At 46.1% G+C, this 23,186-nt stretch overlaps 1 protein-coding gene across 2 annotated transcripts; it reads left to right on the plus strand.

The window, feature by feature from the left end:
- The first annotated feature begins 1,154 nt into the window (after positions 1-1,154).
- On the plus strand, positions 1,155-22,208 carry HHIPL2 (HHIP like 2). 2 transcript variants are annotated; one of them, XM_072948247.1, is made up of 9 exons: positions 1,155-1,547; positions 4,019-4,671; positions 5,552-5,695; positions 7,721-8,052; positions 9,001-9,127; positions 14,338-14,483; positions 17,903-17,984; positions 20,550-20,632; positions 21,325-22,208. In XM_072948247.1, exons 1-9 carry the CDS (start codon positions 1,227-1,229, stop codon positions 21,747-21,749), a joined length of 2,313 nt encoding a protein of 770 aa, XP_072804348.1. In that variant the 5' UTR covers positions 1,155-1,226; the 3' UTR covers positions 21,750-22,208. The 2 variants fall into 2 exon arrangements, with proteins under 2 accessions (XP_072804348.1, XP_072804349.1); XM_072948248.1 differs by lacking the exon at positions 20,550-20,632 and having other exon boundaries at positions 21,325-21,521.
- Positions 22,209-23,186: the final 978 nt, after the last annotated feature.

Below are 23,186 nucleotides of genomic sequence, written 5' to 3' on the forward strand. Positions count from 1 at the left end.
CTTTGGCAGAAATAAAGAACCCAGATGCTCTGTGCTTCCTGATGAAGCTGTCCCAAACAGTCCTTGCTGACATCTCATTTACACCAGGCCACACTCCCTCCCTTTCCTTTACCATCTTTTTTATTTTTCTGCCTTAGTTTTATTGAGTTACAGCACTGTATGACTCTAAGGTGTACAGCACAATGATTCGAGCTACATTCACCACGAAATGATTAGCACAATAAGTTTAGTGATCATGAAATGAGAACTCTCAGGATTTACTTTCTTAACAACTTTCATGTAGAATATGCTGCAGTGTTAATTATATTTATCATGTTGTACATTACATCCCTAGTACTTACTTATCTTGTAAGGAGGAAGTCTGTGCCTTTTGACCGCCTTCATCCAATTCCCCACTCAGCCACCCGTGGTAATCACAAGTCTGATCTCTTTTTCTATGACTTCGTTTTTCATGTATAATTGACCTATAACACTGTGTTAGTTCCACTTACACAACAGTGATTTGAGATTTCCATACATTTCAAAATGATCGCCAGGATAAGTCTAGTTACAATTCACCATCTCCTCTTGATTTGTGAAACACCCCGTCTTTCTATCCCTCAGAATACACACCTTTTCGGATGGCAGGAATCGCACAGCTCCCCTGCCTCCCCGGCCTCCCCTCTGTCTTCCCAGATCCACACCCGCGTCCCCCTGGTGCCATTCAGCACAGTCTGCTGGAATCTCACCTTCAGGTCTGCAGTCTGGGACTATATGATATGTGGTGTTCTCCTTGGAAGACTGGGCTGCTCAGCTTGTGAAGGGACTGTAAGCAAAGTGTGAATTTCTGGCCCCTACCCCCACCCCCACCCCCACCCCCACCCCTCGCAGGAATCCTCTGCAGTTTGAATGAAACACAGCCTGTCTACTGTGGACATCACTGCCCCTTTCTGTCAGCAGCCATGCACCCCAGTAACTCAGTAGTCAGGGCAGGATTTGTGCCAGCTTCCTGTTTAGGGGATTGGAGGAGATGGGGACACCACTCACTACTTTCACAAGAAACAGCTACCACGCCCCCAGAAGGGACACGGCTCATAAACCACCTCCATGAACCTGGTGAGAGGAGGGAAGAGAAGGAGGGAAGGAAAAACCAGCAGGGGAGGGAGGGAGGGAGAGAGGGAGGGCGCCAGCACAGAGCAGGAAGCCAACCTGAGCACACAGCCACTGCCGGAGTGCCCAAGGCCAAGATGCTCAGAAGGTCCATTCCTAGGAGCGGCTGGAGTCAGCAGGCCCCCTGGCTCCTTACCTCTTCTCGGACTTTCTACCTCTGCCTCACTGTCTTGTGGGGCCAGGTGGACTTGCTGCAGGGACACCCCCAGTGCCTGGACTATGGACCCCCCTTCCGGCCCCTCCTGCACCTGGAGTTTTGCTCTGACTATGAGTCCTTCGGCTGCTGTGACCAGCGTAAGGACCACCGCATCGCCGCCCGGTACTGGGACATCATGGAATACTTTGATCTGAAGGGCCATGAATTGTGTGGCGGTTACATTAAAGACATCCTTTGCCAGGTAGGCCTGAGCGTAACCCTGTGGGGAAGCGCAGGAACCAGCGGAGAAGAGTGCCTTCCAGCCCCAGCCGTGGGGTGCCGGGCTGGCTGGCCTGGGTCCTCGGGGGAGGGCTCTCTGGGCGCCCAGCCCTTTAGGAGCTTGCCTGCTAGCTGCCTTGACCTGGCTTTGGGCTCTGCACGGGCACGCTGAGATGGAGTCTGGTTTCCAGAGCTCTCCCTCTGGGGTTCTATGGGCCCTGGTGCTTTCTCAGGACCCGGAAGAATGAGATTGAGATACTTCATGGAGCTCTCTGGGCAGTTCTTGTCTGCGTCCTCCCTGCAGGGCTCCGAGAGGGCACAGCACACACCTGCGGTACTCACGGAATGCGAGGAGGGAGTGGTGGCATCTGCTGGGATGCAGTCCTAGACAGGGTCATTTGTGCCAGGGGGTCTCTGGTGTGATGGTGGGGGCTTTCCAGACCTGGGCTGGGAGAGCTTCAAGCTGCTGACTGGCAGTGACTCAGAGGTTCTGCTTCTCTTGGCTTTCCAGCCACCAAAACCCACACCCCTGGCAGACATCACCTCAGTGGGGCTCAGCCTTAACCCATGCTGGATGCAGGCTGCACACACTGACTTTGTGGGAAGAGGGGTTCAGGGATGCAGCATTGGAGAATGGATGAAAGAGGTTGCCGTGAGGAGAGGTGCTCTAGTGATGTGTTGGGGGAGAGACACAGCAAATCCAGGCAGACCGTTGATCTGAGACCCTCCTGGGCATGTCAGTGCAGTTACTTGGCTCTCTTGCTGGCATGATTCCTGAGCCAACTGGCCACCCCAACTTCCCGTGCAGGGAACAGAACAGAGCCTGGCACACAGGTGGCTGGCCACCTGGGAGGCATTGCCCCAGGCTGTCCTCTCTCACCTCGGGCACCACCCCCTGGCTGTTTCCTGGAGAATTAACTCTGGGATAACCATTTGGGCAGAAGCTGGGCTCTTAGGAGCAACACTGAGACTCAGTTTCTGAGAGAGCCCCTGATAAAAATGCCTCCTCCCTCCCTCCCTCTCCCTCCCTCTCCCTCCCCTGTTGGGTGATGTTTCAGAAAGCCAAATTCAGCAGGTCTCCCATTTCAGGAATTTCAGAAAACAGAATAACCCACACATGTCTATTTATTAAAATTCACAATTTAAACTTCTTTGCCCGCTTTCGTCCCCCACACATGTTGTGTGTTCCCAGTGATGACTCTGCAGGCAGCTACTATGACCCCCATTTTACTGATGAGGAATCAGAAGAATTTTTGTCTCCCGTCTGTCTTCTTTCCACTCCCCAGGAGTGAACAGGTCAGTCAAGTGAGACTCAGAGCAGTTCATCTGGCTTCTCGTCTGCAGCTCTGACAAGTATCCTAAACTGAAACAGACAACCCAGAGAGAGAGACGCTGTGAATCTCCGGGCTCTTTCCTCCCCTCTTCCTGATATCCAAGAGCTTGCTCTGCAGCCTGCAATCAGGGTTGAAATAAGAGAGAAGGGGGACCTCAAATACATCTGAGAATTGCTGCTGGTCCCTCTGTGAAGTGATGAGAGACAGAGGTGAAGGAGATGTTCTCCGGGGCCGGCGGCTGCTGGGGGAGCTGTCGGTGATCAGCAGTTGGTTCCGGGTCAGCGGACACTGCTCAACTCCACGGCCCCAAACTATAGCCTTTAAATTGGCCTTTCTTACTTTCCTCGTCTCAGTTGCCTCTGTCTTTCATCACCACTCAGAGTTGGATGGCTTCCCACAATATCCTATTTTCCTCCTAGAAAATGTAGTTTAGGGAAGCCCAAGTAGCAGACATGCCTTTGGTTCACAGTCCTTATATGTCTGCAAAGAGGAGTCGTATGGACCGTTAGCCACAATTCAGATTTGTGCAGCTCTCAGCATGGTGCTCTGTATATAAGAAACACTTCAATGCCTTTAATAAATAAGGGAAGGTGCGACTAGATGCCTGATCTCTGGGAGGAGTACCCTTGCATATTCATTTTGAGCATACTATTTTTAAATTATAAAATATTTTGAACCTATGGAAAAGCACGGAAAATTAAATAATTAACACCACGTAGCCAACATTGGGATTCAACAAATGTAAAACTCTTGCCTCGCTGCTTCCGATTTGCATAAAGAAGTAAAATCTTACAGATACAGCATTTATGATAAAAGATGGAGACATCTGGTATTCTCTTTTTTAAAAAAGTTATCATTTCATAAAACTTTATATGACAAAAACTAAGTTAAAGTGCTAGAGGTAGTATAGTTCATATGAGAGGTTTTTTTTTTCCCTTTCTGCCTTTTAGGAGCAGGAACTGGGTAGAAAATTTGGGTCCAGAGAATAGCGTTACCAGTAGTTGGTAATAGAGGTTCTGATTCTTTCCCAGACCATTTTCCCTTCTGTTTGTTCAACAACTGGGGCCAGCCCCACCGCGGCCAGCCTGAGAGCCGGGCTGAGCTGCTGCTGCTTTTCTAGGAGTGCTCGCCCTACGCAGCCCACCTCTACGATGCTGAGAACCCGCAGACGCCGCTCCGGAACCTTCCCGGCCTCTGCTCTGACTACTGCTCTGCGTTCCACTCCAGCTGCCACTCTGCCATCTCCCTGCTGACCAATGACCGCCGCCTCCAGAAACCCCACCAAAAGGATGGCACGCACTTCTGCCACCTCCTCAACCTTCCTGACAAAGACTACTGCTTCCCTAACGTCCTGAGGAGTGACCATCTCAACCGCAACCTAGGGGTGGTGGCCGAGGACCGTCGGGGCTGCCTCCAGCTCTGCCTGACCGAGGTGGCCAATGGGCTGAGGAACCCGGTCTCCATGGTCCATGCAGGGGACGGCACCCATCGCTTCTTCGTGGCCGAGCAGATTGGGGTGGTGTGGGTCTATCTGCCTGATGGGAGTCGCCTGGAACAACCCTTCTTGGACCTCAAGAGCATCGTGCTGACCACGCCATGGGTTGGGGATGAGAGAGGCTTCCTGGGGTTGGCGTTTCACCCCAAATTCCGCCGCAACCGCAAGTTCTATATTTATTATTCATGCCTGGGCAAGAAGAGGGTAGAAAAGATACGGATTAGTGAGATGAAGGTTTCTCGGGCTGATCCCAACAAAGCCGATCCCAAGTCAGAGAGGTGAGGCACATCTGTGAGAATCTGCTGTGTGCCCTGTTCTAAAAGAATGCCAGTCAGTCCCCTGAGATGACATTGAGGAACTTTCCTGGTTTTAGAGCCACCAGCTTATAATGCTGACAAAGGAGTCATTGCTGATTGATGAGGTTAACCTGAGTTAGACTCTGGGACCATGGTCTTCATTGGGTAGAGCCATCCACCTTACAGTTACTGGAGCCATGCTTGCTTGATTTTATAGAGGGTGAGCAAGGGCCAGCAGCCATGAGTTTGAGAAATGACTTAAGATAATATTGATATATTAAATATAATAGCAACACCTGGTTATTGTGTGGCTGTTGGATCCCAGGCCCTTTACCTTGCACATGAGAATTCTCATCCTCATGGGAAGCTATGATTCAAGGTCATAAAGCTACTCATGTGTGGTCAGATGAAGGGCTCAGTTCTAACTGACCCCAAGCTCATGCTCTTTCACTCTACCTTTCTGTCTTTTTTCCTTGTCCCTTCTGCCCCATCTCTCTCTCCCCACATAGTCAGGTTGGGGGACTGGAAAGAGCATGAAGGAGCAATAGACTAACCCGTGCTAGGTTGCCCAAGGGAAGGGACTGAGAGTTCTGGTAGAGCGGAGAATAAGGCCAAGCCCCAGAAAAGGATGACAGTTACCCTGCTGTGTCTACAGCTCATGAAGTCATGATATGAAAGAAAAATGATCTGTGAAGGAGTCATTCTAGGAAGCAAGGGGTGGCCCAGAGCCCCTGTGCTACCTGCTTTGTGATCCTTGGAAACTCCAGAGCAGGTCTTGGCTGGCTTGCACCAGCTGTTTCTGGATGTCTCAGGAGGATGCCCTTCCAGCTTGCATCAAAGCATGGTTTCTCTTTCCTTCTAGGGTCATCTTGGAGATAGAAGAACCAGCCTCAAATCACAATGGTGGACAACTTCTTTTTGGCCTGGATGGTTACATGTACATATTCACTGGGGATGGGGGACAGACTGGGGATCCCTTTGGCAAGTTTGGAAACGCTCAGAACAAGTAAGCTGGTTGGAGGCTGGGCCCCTCTCCCTTTAGAGAAAGCCCCTGGTGAAACGTTTTTGGTGAGAGGGAATCTGCGGAGGGTCAAACCCAAAGCATTTATTGCAAGATGTAGCTCCCTCTCTTGAGGCAATGAGAAGAACATTCGGTTTTCTGTCCCACACGTATCAGGCATGGTGTATTTTGGTAATTAATATTATGGATGATCAGTGTGACTCTCAGAGGGCCACATGGCGATGACTTCAGAATTTTCAATATATATTAGCAGGACATTATTTACAATGCTGAGCTCTGACTGACAAGCTGAATTCAACCCAAGAATATTATTGAGCACTGAGTTCCAGGCACTGTGCTAGGTCCTGGTGACACGTGAGAAGTCAGTTAATCAGAGCTGATGTGTGTTGAATGCTTAGTGTTTTTCCAGTGCTTTTCTAAATACCTTATGTGTGTTTCAGAATGTGATTCTGACAACCACATGGGCAAGAATTTTCACTGATTTTCTTAATTGGTGTACCCCCAGCACCTGGAACAGTGCCTGGCACAGGGAGTCAAGCCATAAATATGTTTGGAATAATTGGATCCTATGTGGTGTAGGTAATAGAATAGCCATTTTATAGACAAGAAAATAGAGGCAGAGAAGGGTGAAGTGGTTTGTCCAAGGTCACACAGGGACCAAAGCTGAACCAGAATTTAAACTCAGGCAACATGGCTCAGGAGCCCAGTGAGGCTGTGCTGCCTGGATAAAGGTCATGTGGTCCTCCTGCCCTTTGCACCCAGCAAGCACTTGGCTCCCATTATCCCTAGTAATACAAATATAAAGTTTGCTAATAATAAAGAGCTAGTGTTTGTTGAATGCCTGCTGTATGTCAGGAATTGCATTGCGTGCTGTACACGCGAGGATGCACTGAACCCTTACCTCACAACCACACTGCAGGGTGGTGCTGCTCTCCCCTGCCTTACAAATGAGGAAGCTGGGGCTCGGAGACCACAGTCACTGGCTGAGTTTCTCAAAAGCCCCTGTTCCTTCTACTGATCAATTGTTATATGAAGATGGAGAGAACCAGCTCCTTTAAAAATTCACAGTGTTAGACGAAACCTGAGGCAAACTGTCCCACCGTAAAAATTGAAAAATTGGAGCTGCAACTTGCTCAGTGTCACATGGACCAGGACTGCACCAAACTTTTGCCTAGTATTTCTCTATGAGCCAAAAACACTATATACAGTGTTAAGACTTATACACAAACACACACACACACACACTCTTATGCTATATTATATATATTTTTTATTTCTTTCCCTCTTTCTTTTCTTTTCTTTTCTTTTCTTTTCTTTTCTTTTCTTTTCTTTTCTTTTCTTTCTTTCTTTCCCTCTTTCTTTTCTTTCTTTCTTTCTTTCTTTCTTTCTTTCTTTCTTTCTTTCTTTCTTTCTTTCTTTCTTTCTTTCTTTCTTTCTTTCTTTCTTTCTTCCTTTTTCTTTCTTTCTTTCTTTTATCATCTATCTTTCTTCCTATCTATCTAGCTAGCTAGCTTGTGTGTGTGTGTGTGTGTGTGTGTGTGTTTGTGTGTGTATCATGTCTTCCATGTGATTCTTGGCTGTCACTTGAGACTGACTATCAGTAGGCCTTCTTGGGCCGTCTCCTCCAGTCCCGTGACATTTTACTTTATTTAGAATACTTAACATGAGGTCCACCCTCTTAAAATCATCTTACATGCAGATGGCCAACAGGAGCATGAAAAGGTGCTGTCACTCATTGGGAAATGCAAATCAAAACAACGATGAGCTATCACCTCACACCTGCTAGAATGATTATTATAAACAAACAAACAAACAAACAAAATGTTTGTGCAGGATGTGGAGAAATTTGAACCTTTGTATACTCTTGGTGGGAATGCAAAATTTAGAGAGCAGCTGCTAAGGAAGACACTGGAGAGTCTTCAAAATATTAGAAATAGAACTAGCATAGACCCAGCAATCCCACATCCGAGGACTTATCCTGTGCCTGTGTCTTGGCCTTCTTCCTTTCAGAAGTTCCCTGCTGGGAAAAGTGTTAAGGATCGATGTGGATGGGGCAAGCTCAGGTGGCAGGCGGTACCGAATTCCCCGGGACAATCCGTTTGTTTCTGAGCCAGGGGCCCATCCCGCCATCTACGCCTACGGGATCAGAAACATGTGGCGCTGTGCCGTGGACCGAGGGGACCCCACCACGCGTCAGGGCCGAGGCCGGATGTTCTGTGGGGATGTGGGACAGAACCGGTTTGAAGAAGTTGACATCATTGTTAAAGGCGGGAACTACGGCTGGAGGGCAAAGGAAGGGTTTGAATGTTATGACAAAAAACTTTGTCACAACGACTCCTTGGGTAAGTGAGAAGCCTGATTTCTTGGATGAGTTGAGTGAGTTGCAGGTGGAGATTGGGACTGTCTTGCCCAGTGGGTCATTATAGTGCCTTTAAAAATTTCTTTATTATTACTATTATGTTTTAATGGAGGTACTGGGAATTGAGCCCAGGACCCTGTGTATGCTAAGCATGTGCTCTACCACTGAGCTATACCCGCATCCTCTGTTACAGTGCCTTTGTTTGTGTTCTGTGGGACAGGGTGGTCCTCCAGCCCACTGGCACCTGAAACGCCTTGGGCAGTGCTCACTAGCCTAGCGAACGTGGATTGTGGGTGGATCGGGGGAGTGTACTGACCTAGGAATCTGTATTTTACCTAAGTTGCTCACGTGATTTTCAGGCACACAATTTTGAACCAATGGCAGAAGAAAATAGGTGGCTGTATGTTTTTACCTATTTCCCATTTGGGATGGCCCACTGAAATATTCCACATACAGTCAAGTAACAGTACAACCCCTAAGCATCAATACTCAAGGTGTGCTTTAGAAGCTCCCTTTGGCTTAAAATTCCATTTTTCTGACTTTATCACCACTGCTTAGTCTTTTTTGTCCTCTAAGTTACGGAGCCGTCTTCCAGACCCTCCGAACACTCCAAATCCTTAAGCCTGAGTATCGGCCGTATCAACCCAGGGGAAAAAATTTAGGTGTGTGGATATCCAGGTCACTGCCTCACAGACGGGGGTATCTGAGTCTTCCTCTCTGCCTGCAGAAGCCAGTCAAGTGGGAAATTCTCAAATCTCAAGGCTGGTCTGTTGGGAAAAATAAACATGATTCACGTGGCTGCCTGTCCTCCCAAAGACCAAGAGATGAAATGTCCTCCACTCAATCAGGCAACTACATTAAAAACCCCCCTTCTTCCTCTTTGAAGCTGCCAGTTTTTAGCCATAACACTCTTCCCCTTGTTCCCGGACAGATGACGTTCTGCCAATCTATGCTTACGGTCATGCAGTGGGGAAGTCAGTCACTGGAGGGTATGTCTACCGTGGATGTGAATCCCCAAACCTCAATGGCCTCTACATCTTTGGGGACTTCATGAGTGGGTAAGGAAGGACTGGTGTCCCGTCTCTCTTTTTTTAAACATTTTTACGGAAGTCTAAATTACATATGATGAAATGCAGCCTCTTAAGAGCATGGTTGGATAGTTTTACAAATGTTTATACTCATATTGCTACCAACCATGTCAAGATACAGGACATTCCCATCACTATAGAAGGTTCCTTCTTGCCTACTGCCTGTCAGTACCACCCCTCTCTCTCTATCAAACACACACACATACACTAGCCAGAGATAACTGTGCTCATCACAGATTAGTTCTGGAACTTCACACAAACAGAATTATATAGTGTGTGCTCTTTTTTTGTATATGCTTCTTTCATTCAGTCATGTCTGGGAAATTCATCAATATTGTTGCATGTATCAGTCGTTCATCTTTTATTGCTTTGTAATATTCAGTTGCATGAATATGCCACAGTTTGTCCATCTGTTTTCCTGTTGATGGTTGCTTTGGTTATCCCCAGTTTACTGTGAATAAAACTGCTACAAAGTTTTGTATTTTTCAGTGAAAAGGTCTTGCACATCTAAGTAGTTCATAGTGTCTGAATTCCTCATTAGATCTAGTGACTTTTTTTTGATGATTCTATTGGATTTTCTATGTGGCAGATCATTTCGCTGTGAATGTAGGTATTTTAATTTTTTCTTTTCCTGAATTGGAAGTTTTCTGTTACTATTTTATTGACTTGTTTCTTCAGTACAGTGTTGGACAGAAGCGGTGGGGAGCGTTCAGTTTTTCACCAATGGGTATGAGATCAGCTGTTGGTGTTTTGTACACGCCCTTCATCAGACTGAGGATGTTTCCTTCAATTCCTAGCTTGCCAAGAGTTTGCGTTAGGTATGGCTGTTGTGTTTTGTCATATACATCTTTGCGTCTAGTAAGAGACTCATGACTTTTTCATTTTTAGTTTGTCAATATGGTGAATTGCAGTGACTTTTTTTTTTTAAATCAGGGAAGCAATCTTGTATTCTTAGGATAAACACCACTGGGTCATGTTGTGTTTGATTAACATGCTGTTCTATTGTTGAATTCAATTTGCTAACATGTTTGGAATTTTTGGATCTATGCTCATGAAGAAATAGTGAGCTGTAGTGTTTCTTTCTTGTAATATCTTTGTCAGACTTTGGCATCAAATGAACGCAAGTTTTGCAAGGTGAGTTGAAGAGTATTTCCTTCTCTTTAATTATCTGGACTAGTTTCAGTCAAGTGTGTGTTTCTTTCTTCCAAGTGGAGCCATCAAGGCCTGAAGCTTTCTTACAGACAACATATAGTTGAGTTTTATTTTTTGATCCATTCTAATAATCTCTGTCTTTTAATTGGTACATTTATACCATTGACATTCAAAGTGATTATTGACAGAGTTTGATTAATATCTGCCATATTCATTTGTGTTTTCTGTTTGTTGACCTTGTTCTTTGTTCCTGTGTTTCCTTCCACTCTTTCTCCTCCTTTTGCAGATTTAACTGAACATTGCATATGATTCCATTTTCTCTCCTTCCTTAGCATATCAGTTATACTATTTTTTAACAGCATTTTTTAATGGTTGCCTTAGAATCTGCAATAGATATTTACAACTAACGTAAGTCCACTTTCAAATAACGTTATACCACTTCATGGGTAGTGTGGGTCTTATAATAAAATAATCTTCCTTCTTTCCTCTTGTCCCTCTTATCACTGTTGTCATTTATTTCACTTATAAATCATACATAAATATATAATATGTGTATGATCATATATACTATATACTATACTACTATTATTTTATTATATACATGAGCATACATAATCAAATACATTGTTGCTATTAGTATATTGAACACACTGTTATCTGTTAGATCAATGAAGAATAAGAAAAATAAATGTTTTGGTTTTACCTTCACTTATTCCTTCCTTAAGGCTCTTCCTTTCTTTATATAGATTTGAGTTTCTGACCTATATCATTTTTATTCTCTCTGAAGAACTTCTTTTAACATTTCTGGCAAGGCAGAGCTACTGGTAACAGATACCTTCAACTTTTGTTTGTCTGAGGAAGTCTTTATTTCTCCTTCAGTTTTGAAGTGTAATTTCACCAGGCAGAGGATTCTAGGTTGGTGGCATTTTTCTCTCAACACTTTAAATCTTTCACTCCACGCTCTTCTTGCTTGCATGGTTTCTGAGAAGTTTAACATAATTTTTATCTTTGCTCCTCTGTAGGTAAGGTTTTTTCCCTCTGGCTTCTTTGGAGGTTTTTTTCCCTTTATTTTTGACTTCTTGTATTTGAATATGATGTGCCTACTTGTAGTTTTAAAGCATTTATCCTGCTTGGTGCCCTCTGAGCTTCCCAGGTACGGGGTTTGGTATCTGACATTAATTAGGGGACATTCTCAATAATCGTTGTTTAAAATATTTCTTCTGTTCCTTTCTATCTTCTCCTTTTGATATTCCTGTTATGCTTGTGTTACATCTTTTATAGTTGTCTCACTTTTCTTGGATATTTTGTTCTTTTTCAGTCTTTTTATTCTTTGCTTTTTAGTTTTGGAGGTTTCTGTTGAGATATTCTCAAGCTTAGAGTTTCTTTCTTCAGCCACGTCCAGTCTACTAATAAACCCGTCAAATGCATTCTTCCTTTGTGTTACAATGTTTTTTGATCTCTGGCATTTCTTTTTGGTTCATTCTTAGACTTTCCATATCTCTGCTTACATTGCCCATCTGTTCTTGGATGCTGTCTACTTTACCCATTAGAGCCCTTAGCATATTAATCATAATTGTTTTAGATATTTACTTATTTATTTATTATTTATTTATTTTAATGGAGGCGCTGGGGATTGAACCCAGGACCTCCTGCTTGCTAAGCATGTGCTCCACCACTGAGTTATACCCTGCCCCCGTCATAGTCATTTTAAATTACTAGTCCGATAATTCCAGCATCTCTGCCATGTCTGAGTCTGGCTGTGATACTTGCTCTGTCTTTTTGAACTGTGTCTTTTGCCTTTCAGTACGCCTTGTAATTTTTTTTCCTGATTGCCAGATATGATGTACCAAGTAAAAGGAACTGCTATAAATTGGTCTTCAGCAAAGTGGGTGATGAGGTGCTGGGGGAAGGGAATTGTCCTGGTTGTTTGATTAGGTCTCAGATTTTTACTGAGCCTGTGCCTCCGGACTAAGAATTTCATAAGTGTTGTCTGTTGTTCTACCCCCTCCAGGCACACTTAAGTGGGACAGGATGGCTAGAGTGGGCTGGAGTTAGCTACTTCCCTTCCCCCAAGTCTGTGAGGCTTCTGATAAAAATCCCAGCAGGTTAGTCTCTGCCTAAATCATTTCTCCTGAGGGCAGACATTTGTTAAGAAGAACAGAAAGCATATTTCAAAATGATTCCTTTCCCCCTCCCCCTGCTGGAAGCACAAGGGGATTTTTTCCCTATTTACTGCTGGAAACTGGTCCAGCTCCTGGAGGCAAAAGCCACAAAAGTGTGGGGATCCTCTGATGACGGGGCACCCCTGGAGTTTTTAACTCTCATACTTTCTCACACTGAGCGTCTAGCAACTTGTTAATTGCATGTTAGGTTTTCCAACCCTGGAGCTGATTCCTGCGAAGGTTTCTGCTTGTGGTTTTCTGTAAGTTGTGATTCTCTGCATCCTCCTGTTTTTCTCTCCAATTTAGGGGGCAGTGGTTTACCCTGAGACCTCACTTCTCTTACAGATCTAAGAAGAGTTGTTGATTTTTCAGTTTGTTCAGGCTTTTATTTATTGTTAGGATGGACTGACAGCTTCCAAGCTTCTTACTTACTGGACCAGAAACCAGAAGTCCTCAAATTCAGTTTCTTTAGTAGATATAGCATATTCAGTTTCTTTCCTTCTTTTAAGGAATTCATCCAGTTCAGGTAAGTTTTCAAATGTATTGGCATAATGTTTCCTTATTATCCTTCTAACAATGTGGAAACTATAGTAATGGCACTTATCTTATTCCAAATATTGGTAATTTGTATCTTTGCTCTCTCTCTCTCTTTTTTTTTTCTCTGATCAGTCTGACTAGAGGTTTACCACATTTATCGATCTTTTCAAAAACCAGCGTTTGAGTTCATTGATTTTTGTCCTATTATTTTCCTGTTTTCTATTTCACTAATTTATGCTCCTTTTCCTTCCTTCCTCTTGCTATGAGTTTGATTTGATCTATTTCTAGTTTCTCAAGATGGAAGCCGAGGGCATTGATCTGAGACCCACCATCTTTTCTAACAGATGTTTAGTGATATAAATCACCTCTCAAATGCTGCTTTGACAGCATCCCGTACATTTTAATATATTTGTTTTCAGTTTCATTTGGTTAAAAAAGATTTATTGATTCCCCTTTTCATTTCTTTGTCCCATGATTTATTTTGAAGTGTGTTATTTAGTTTCCAAATATCCGAAGGTTTCCAAACATTTTTTTTTGCTCTTGATTTCTAATTTAGTTTGATTATGGTCACAAAACATACTGCATATGATTTGGGAGATTATCCTGTAATAGCTGGGTGGGTCCTAAATGTACTCACAAGTGTCTTCAGAAGAAGGAGGTTTGAAGACAGCAGAGATAGAAGGCAATGACAATGGAAGCACTGGGAGAAAAGGCAGTGTGATGCAGGACCATGAGACAAGGAATGAGGAAGGGCAGCATCCCGAAGCTGGGCTTCTCCCCCTGAGCCATTGGTGGGGAGCACAGCCCTGCCAACACCTTGATTTTGACCTAGTGGAACCCATTTTAGAATTTTGAGCCTCCAAAACTCTAAGAGGATAAATGTTTGTTTTTTTTTAAGCTACAAGTTGTGGTGATGTGTTACAGTGGCCGTAAAAACGAATAGTTATTGTTCCTAATACTCATCATTCCTACAAGTAGACGTATATCTCTTTCTGATATCATTTTTATTCTGCTTGAATAACTGCCTTTAACATTTTTTGAAAAATGGGTCTAGTGGTGACGATTCTTTCTACTTTTGCATCTTTATTTTCCCTTCATTTTTGAAAGATATTTTCACTGGGTATAGGAGTCTATGTTGACATATTCTTTCTTTAACTCTTTAAAAATGTCCACTATCAGAAATTCTGCTTTGCAAGAAGCTAGTTATGGATCTCCTATGGGAGACTCAGTTATCAGTGCTCAATGATTCCCTGATTCTAGGAGTAAAAAAAATACCTTGCAGGGTGGCAATATGGATTCCTAAAATATAAGGTTTTATTTTTCATCTAGTCGACTTATGGCTTTGCAGGAAGATAGAAGAACCAAGAAGTGGAAGAAACAGGACATTTGCCTGGGCAGCCCTGAGTCCTGTGCCTTCCCAGGGTTAATTAGCACATACAGCAAGTTTATCATCTCCTTTGCTGAAGATGAAGCAGGTAACCGTTGTACAAGGTTATTCTATTTCTGCCTACAGGAACTTAGATAGTCATGGGCATTGTGAACTGAACGTTTATTATAGTAATTATTATTATTACTATTGTTATTATTATTATTGTTATTTAAATAGCAACTACTACTTCTCCTATTTTCACTGTCATTTTATAATGTTCTGGATACTGTTCTAAGCACTTTATATTTATTTTTTGTCCTTTTACTACTCACAACACCCCCATGATGTAATTATTATGCTTGTTTCACCAAGGGGGTGCATGTGTTCCTTCCTCCCTGATTTTATTCTAATCTGCAATTATACGAACGTGAACAGGGCCAACAGTGGGGCAGACAGTGGCTATTCATCATACTGATGTTGCCTGGGAGAAAGGAGCTCTGATGACCAGCAACCGGCTGGGCCGGGCTCTTTCCGGATGCTGCCAAGAGTTTGTTAGGAAACTTCTGTGAATGAACAAGGGAGAATTTCTTTCTGGAGAGATCTGAGAAAAGGGTAGACAACTAGGTAGGAGGCTATTCACTAGAGAGATTAAGTGTATGTTAAGAGCGTCAGCAAAGCAAGACGTGTGCACATATAGGGTGGTGGGGGGGAGGAAGGGAGAGACGGAGGGAGAGGGGCTCAGCTTTAATAAATAACCTCAGATTTTGTAATCAGAAAATGAAGTTTTGATTTTAGCTTGATGTAAGTTCTGTTTCATTCTGGGAGTTAAAATTTTATTTTGTTTTGTGTAAGTGGCGACAGGGCCTGTGTTCTTTCTAGTTTTTGGCACTGCGTCTAGCCATGCTTGGAGGCAAGCGGGAGAACAGAATGATCTCGTAGGGGTCCCTCCCACACAGTGGATGCTCTGCAAGTGGACGCCAGAGCCTTGAAGGTTTCTTCAGCGTTTGGTTTCTTTCCACTCTGAGCCACGGGTCCCTGTACAGGAGCTTCATTGGAGTGGGACATAAAGAAAGTCAGTCAGTGGAGCCTCTCCTCTCAGGTAGCTATGAATAGATAGTTTGAGATGAATATTTTACAGGAGCAGAAGGTATTTTGGAAAATTCAAGCTGTAAGTTCCAAATTGGAAGTCCAAACATACAAAAAAGGAGAGAAACCACAGGCCACGGTGGGGCCTCTCCCCTGCTGGAGCCCCAAGGAGGCTGGAGCCCCCTAGGAGCAGCCTGTGCAGGGGCCCCAGGAGGCCACAGGACCCCAGCTTTTGGTGGTTCGGTTTGTTGTGCTGGTAGAAGTCTCACAGGAGAAAACAGGCAGCTTTTGAATACCACTCAGTACGTCTGGCAAACTAAGTGTCCTTGGCTGAGTTTTATCGAGTGGACTTGCCAAGGTGTTCCCAAGCCAGACCCTGCCCAAGGGCAGCCCTAAAGCCAGGGAGGCCGTTCCCAGGGCAGATTGCTTTCTTCCAGAGTTGCTTGTTTGTGTGTTTTGGCACAGAGTGATTCAAATTTTCTGCATGTGGCATGGTCCTTCCTGCTACAGGCGTATTTAGAAGTGAGTATTATTTCATGATTTTTACCATCAGTCACCAGTGTTAGACAAGTCACTGTAGTTGCTCCAGAGCTCTGCCTCCACTGTCGCTATTTATTTCCCGAGTTCTCCTAGCTGGCAACTGGCACGAATACACAAGTGAGCAAATAAACGAGCGAGCGGCGGGCGTGGGGCTGCCGCGGCTGGGTTCCGATGGGTGCGGTTTCTGAATGTCAGCCACTGAGGCACACTCTCGAGGGGGCTGGCTGAGGTCAGAGCGCTTGCGGGAAGTTCACGTTGCCTGCATTTTGCTTTACATGGTATATTATAATATTCTAGTGTTTTTTTTTTTGCCCTAAAATATATTTGTAAAATGTCAGTTGGTCACTACTGATGAAATTTACTTAAGGCATTGTCTTCTAAGAATACAGTGGGAAGTCTAAGACATGGTTAAGACTTTTAATTTACACAAACTCTAGTCATATATAGGGAATAGGCAGCAATGCAGGGTCTCCAATTCTCCTTAGATGGGAAATTATTTGCATGGTTTGGAGGAACCCCTGCCTCAGGGCGCCTTGTGTCTTGACACAGGGCAGACACTTGGGAGACACCTCGTTTATCGAATGTCAGCATCACCCCAGATGGTACATGGGATTTCTAATCAGAGGGGCAAACTGGCTCTAAGGGGAGGGTTTGTCCTAACTCCTCAGACCCCCTTATGAGGGGAAGATTCTGGTTTGTCAGTACACAGAACCAGTCAGTTAGGCACTGTTACCTGTGTAGGGGCCTCTGCGAGGAATATCAGTCTTACACTCAGCAGGAGATAAACTTTGGTCACTGTTCTCCATGAATTTAAGTAGCTCAGGGCTGTCTAAAGCTCTAGGCTTTTCCAATTTGCAACTCAGTAAGACATTTCCTTCCATAATGTTGAGACAGCGCGTGCGTCAAGCACGCAACAGCAAGTGGATTCAATTCAGCGAGACGGTACAGGCACGAATGTCGTGTCAGGCTCCCCAAACTGTCACTGCACCGGCCCTTGGGGAGCAGAGAGACAGGAAGGTACGAGGAACTGCTGGCCAGCGGACACTTCCTGACTTAACCCCTAATAATCACGGGAGGGGTTATTACCCCTGTTCTACGAATGACTAAATAACATGAGGGCCGCCCAGGGGGAGAGGTTGCCCAGGACAACACTGAGGGGAACTGGTGTTGTCAGAAGTCGAACTCAGATTTACCCAACTGAAGTTGGGCTGCAAACCCAATCCTGCACTGTCCTCACCGGGAACTGTGAACTGAGGTGGAATGAGGTACTTTTTGGGAGAAAGGGATGGCGTTTAGGAAACAGGGGCCCCTTGTAAAGATGATGAAGGAGACAGTGGGAGGAGGCGATTTCTGCGGGGTGTGAGATGGGGCGGGGGGCTTTGGGGAGTGGGGGGATGGTCACGGGAGATAAGGGACCAAGGACTGGAGAAGGTGGAGCTGGGGGAAAGAGTGAGGTGGGGCGAGGAGGGGGAACTAACGGATTAATGAAGGGGAATGTCAGGTGTCTAATAAGTGGTCCTCAGCCTGGAAATCACCTACTTCTGCCTTCACAGAGAATCCATATCAGTGGTGAGGAGGTGGGGGCCGGGGACATGGAGACTCACTGAGGTGAAGTGTCTGAAAGCAAAGAGATGACCAAGGGGATGAGAAGCTGTCTGGCTCAGGGAACGTAAGCACACAGGTGCCTCTGCTGGGCGACACCCCGAGCTGGTCTGGAGGCTGAGATGGACGTTCTCCTTGGGGGGCTCACAGGTCTAGATGCCAGTCGGGATGCTGGGGTCCCCTTCCTGGGGCTCACGCATTTCGGGGCCACACCTCCTGGTGACGATCTCCTGGGCGTCCAGAGGCCCTGGCCCGGGCTCGGGTCCTGTCCTTGATGGCCTGTTCTTGCTTTCTCAGGGGAGCTCTACTTCCTGGCCACCTCCTACCCAAGTGCCTACACAGCGCGTGGATCCATTTACAAGTTTGTTGACCCGTCAAGGTGAGATCCGGGCGCTTTTTCTTTCCAGGTGTTTTGTATTAGTCCTTATCTCCATGGCAGATCAGAACAACAATCCTTACTCCTCAAGAATTACCAGAAATGAACAGGGAAGCAAATCTTTGCTTTAGATGCAAAGCAGGTTGGGCAAACAAATGTGTAGGACAACGCGTCTACAGGAACTATGGAATATTTGGGAAACGGTCTCTTTGTGGTTGGAAATGAGGATCTTGAGCCTTTTCGGGATGACTAGCCTAGACCTGTGGCTCCTGTTTTGTTTCTGTTTTTTAAATATGTTTCTGGAAATGTCTCTCTTGGATCATCTGACAGTGGGTGTACACTTCCTGAGTAAATATTGCTGCCTTAACCTGGATTGGTCTTTGGCAAATACAGTTGGCCTCCTTATCTGTGGGTTCCACATCCCAGCTAGCCGTGGATTGAAAAAAAAAATCCCAGGAAGTTACAAAAAGCGAATCTTGAATTTACCATGCCCCAAAAACTATTTATGTAAAATTTATATTGTATTTACAACTATTTATATAACATTTACATTTCTTTATAATTATTTACATAGCATCTGCACTCTGTTAGGTATTGTAAGTACTCCAGAGATGGTTTAAAGTCTATGGAGGATGTGTGTAGGTTATTTGCAGATACTACAGCATTTTATATAAGGGACCTGAGCATCTGTAGGTTTTGGTACCAATGGGGTCCTGGAACCGATCCTGGGCAGACACCGAGGCACAACCGTATCTTAAACTGTCGTTCCTCAGTGTCTCCACCTGATCCCTCTAGAATTCAGCAGCAGTGTTTACTCACCTGCTGGACTCTATGATGTTTACCTCTGCTTCTCCGCCAACCTCTCTCTCAGAGACTAACCAACTCATCGGGCAGAAGCCACACTACGGCTCCCTGTCGTGAGGTTGTCATGGGTGTGTCTGTGCCTGTGCCTGGAGAGGGTGTTGCACTGTATCCCTCCTGAGAGCTCTGGGCAGTGCACTGGATTGATCTCAGGATTCTTACCCAAAGCAGGAAAGTCTCCCCACGAATCAGCTTGAAGACAGACCACAGAGAAAGTCTTCCTTGTGAGGTTTTGTTGCCATCTTTCGAGAGGACGCTTGGCAAATAGGTTCAGTTGCTGGTGAGGGCTCAAAGGCCCAGCATGGCTTAGCTCCACTTGGCAACAGGGCTCAGTTCAGGTGCTCTCAGAAGTTCCCAGAAGAGGCTCAGTCCCGGAGGCTGTGCCTACGGGCTCTCCTGATGGAGTGCAGCGTTGCCAAGGGGTGAATTAGGTACTGAGCTGTCTCCAGGCCTGAGTCTGCTCCATGCAGATCTCCTGTGCTTGGGGGACAGAGCAAACCCAGGGTCTTTAAAGTGCTTCAGGTGGCTGACAATGCCTGGATGGGGAGCTCTGCCCTTTCCACCAACAGGTTTCCTGTGTGAATCCCTTTTTCTTTCCTTTGACAGTTTCCTGATTCAGTTGGGGGATAATTTAGGTCCCCTCCATTATAAGAGCATCATGAGAGGTCAGTCATAAAGCAACTGTAAAGGCTGTCCCACACTGAAGACATCCTTACTCATTAACCTTTCTCTTGGCTGACATCGATCGGGTCATTACTGTGTCCCGGACAATGTGACTTATTTATAAAGCATCAGTACTGTGCCTCAGCACTACTGAAGTGTTTGTTAAATAAATACAATTATCATTGTTTTTTCCCACCTGGGGTGGGGGCGATGGCAATGAGAGACAGAACTGGAGCAAGACAGAGAAGGCAGCAGTGGGGACTGGGTGGAAAGTTCCATCTCTGCTCTGAATAGCAGGAGTGCTCCTAGTCTGCAAGGTCCCTTTTATTTCAGAAGATGCACCCTGGGGACAGCAGTGTAAGAATCATAATACTAGGAGGCAGAGGGGCTGGCATGACCTAAGGGACTGTACCATGAGTTTTAAAGGAGATTTTATGTAAAGGGAATCACCACCACCACCAGAAACAGAGGCAGAATCATCACCATCATCATCCTCATCCTCCTCATCCTCATCCTTCTCATCCTCCTCAGCACCATCATCCTCATCCTCAGCACCATCATCATCTACAGAGCATCTGTTACGTGCTGAGCACTGCTCCAAGTGTTTTTAAAATCTCATTTAAGGAAATTTAAGAAGTTATATATCAATCACTGATGGTGTGCCAAGTGCACAGTTCTCATTTCATCTTCTCCATCTCCCTGCAAGGATGGCTAGATTAATTTTCCTATTTTATAGATGTGGAAATTGAAACTCAGCAAGGTTTACTTGCCCGTGGTCCCTGGGGATCTGAGCCCTATTCTCTCTGTCACCACACCCATGCCCCAATCCTCTCACTGCGCTGTCCCCTGAGGGCCTGCGGTGTCCCTGTGATGTCCATGTCCTTTATTCTCGCCATCTGAGCAGATTTCCCACTACATCTCTCCCATCCCTATGGGTCAGGGAGGGCTGAACCCAGTTCTTGCGAATGTTTGCCTTCTGGTGACCTTGACTTCCTGGTCCCATTTTCAGAGTCTTGTGTCCTCACTTTTTCTGTCTGTTTTCAGGCGAGCACCTCCAGGCAAGTGCAAATACAAGCCGGTGCCGGTGAAAACCAAGAGTAAGCGGGTCCAGTTCAGGCCACTCGCCAGTGAGTCCCTCTTTGTCTCAGGCTCAGGGCTCGGCATCAAGGTGTCAGCACAGCGCCCTCTGCAAACAGCTGCAGTCCCGGGCTGGGAGGTCTTATTTTCTCACTGGAGGCTTAGCCCCTGGATGAGGACTGTGACTTGTAGCTTAGTCTTCTCTGTGTACCAGAGTGAGAGGGGGCAGCGCCTGCTGTCCTCCATTCATTCACTCAGTCGGTCATGTATCCATTCATTCATTTAGTGCTTTCTTTGTGGCAGTCCCTGTGCTAACCCCTGGGGATAAGTGAGTGAACCCTAGCTGCAGGAGGTCAGGATCAAATGAGAGGTGGGGCATGCAGTGGAAGCAAGTGAAGAAATAAGTACAGCACTGAGGGCTGGCTGGAAGGATGTCCACGGAGCTGAGAGCAGCCCCCGTGTGAGGACCTCCTCTCTGGGGAATGGCAGGGGGTCGGGGAAGACTTACAGCGTGGGGGATACTGTCTTAAGGGAACTGTTCCAGAGCCACATATCACTGGAGTGAGCCCAATAAAAAATTACTATTTTTAGATCAAGGCCAGTTAAGGGAATTAAAAACTATTGTTTTCGAAAGAATTTATATTTAAGAACCCTCAAGCAGTCATAGGTCTCCTGGGTGGCACCTGCCTTAGAGCTACTTTGCAGGACTTATATTTCTCCTAAATAAATGCTTGTTTCCCAGAGACAGCCTTGGACTTGCTGAAGGAGCAATCGCAGGAAGCTGCGAGAAGATTTCCTGATAGGACTTTGGCTTCCAGGCCAGACCGGGCCTCATCTCGGAAAGGCTCCTCCAAGAAGCCGATTTCTGCCACGAGCGGCAGGAAGACGTTCCCGGGACCCGGGGCAAAGCAGGGAGCCAGAGTGTGGTCCCCGGGCCCGCAGGGGAAGCGGAGGAAGAGCCCGACAGCGCCGCGTGGCGGAGGCAGCCCGTCCGCGCGGCGGGGGCGAGCGGGCAGGAGTCTCCCCGCGCCTCTGCCGTCCGGGGCGCCGCTCAGGGGACGGGCGTGGGGCGAGCCGCCTCGCCACGCGGAAGCTGCCGCCGCTGCACGGGACCTCAGACGCAGGAGAAGCTGGGGGCGCAGGTGGGGCCTGGCGCAGACAGCCTGACTTAGGGCGCCGCGGTTGTCCTCTCCCGCTGAATCTTGCCATCTGAGCAGACGCTCCTTGTCCGCTTCTGCGGGGAGACCAAACCCCCAGGTTGCCAGGGCACCTGGCTAATCGTAGTCTGTACGCCTGCTTGGAATCCCACTGCGTGCCTCTGCTTTGTAAATGCCTGTGACCCAAGGTAATGATCCACGCTTGCTCAAACGAACAGATATCCTTCGATCTGCTTGATGGCTGGCTGGCATGAAGAAATCCGACCGCCTCACCAGCTTGCCCGAGAACTCCACGTCACCCTCATGCCTCATCTCAGCTCTGAGAGGAGGCCTGCAGTGACAGCTTTCCAGGGAGAGCCCCTCTGAATGGTCCTCTCATTTGCCGCCACTGGAGCTCGGAGTGTGAGTGAGGGCAGGTCCTGCTCTGGACCTCCAGTGCCTACTTTTCTGCCTTGGCAAATAGCATAATAAACATGACTACGTTTTGCATACCTGTTATGTGCTAGTTTATGCGCATCATCTGAAACCTCAAAACCTTGCTTCTCGTATGTTGGGGTATAACCTGTGGTGAAGACGAGGAACGCGAGGCTTGCTGAGGTTAAGTGACTTGCCCTAGACCTCATTAGTGAGGGAACAGGCAATTGTTCAGCTGGACTTGAACCAGGGCCCCTGTCAACCTCCTATGAACTTGCCTCCCCGGAGGGCCCCCAGTGAGGGTTGGTGGCTTTTAACCAGGTATTTGAGGAATGAAAGAGCTAAGAAAGGAATTGATCTCCGTCTTCAAGAAGTTCTCCAAATTCTGCAAAGCATCCCGAATATTATTGGCAATTTGACTTCAGCAGAACAGAGACAAAAATGCCAGGGTTGCTAAGGACTTTTGGAGGTGACGTGGTCCCTGCTTTAGCTGGGGTAGGGCATACTCTGGGCAGACTACTTTCACTTCCAAAGACACAGATACCATTTTTTTTTCCTTTAGGAATCTCCATTTGCAGGGTAGCCTAACCTAACGTGGTCGAAGTACACCAAGACTCTTTTTGATTCTTTTCCTCTAGTTTTGTCTTTATTAAAGACACAAAACACTGGTCATCATTTTCCGAAGATCATCTTTAGATCATCTCTTAGCCGTCTTCCTTGCCCCGTCTCATGCTTTTGCTTTTATTTACTTTTGCCTGCCTTTGTCGCTCTTACGAACAGTCTTGTTGACAACAAATTTGCACAACCTGAAAGTTATTTCGCAGACTAACTGAGGGCTGTAGCCTAGGTGGCAGCCTCTCAGATAGCTCTGAGGGGCTGTTCCAAAGAGTAAAGGAGGAGCCAGGATATATAGTAGTTTTTGATGGAAAACCAAACCAAACCATGTGGTTCAATTAATCAAAAGATTAGCGTTAATCACAGAAAAAAGACATCTCAAGTTAAAGAACTTAGTGACTTTCTATGTATGGGAAGA

Source organism: Vicugna pacos, chromosome 23 (assembly GCF_048564905.1).
Source record: "Vicugna pacos chromosome 23, VicPac4, whole genome shotgun sequence".
Lineage (NCBI taxonomy): Eukaryota > Metazoa > Chordata > Mammalia > Artiodactyla > Camelidae > Vicugna > Vicugna pacos.

Coding starts and splice junctions, on each gene's coding strand:
- HHIPL2 (XM_072948247.1), top strand. CDS start 1,227: ATGCTCAGAAGGTCCATTCCTAGGAGCGGCTGGAGTCAGCAGGCCCCC. Junction 1,548..4,018: donor TTAAAGACATCCTTTGCCAG/GTAGGCCTGAGC, acceptor CTGCTTTTCTAG/GAGTGCTCGCCCTACGCAGC. Junction 17,985..20,549: donor AAGTTTGTTGACCCGTCAAG/GTGAGATCCGGG, acceptor GTCTGTTTTCAG/GCGAGCACCTCCAGGCAAGT.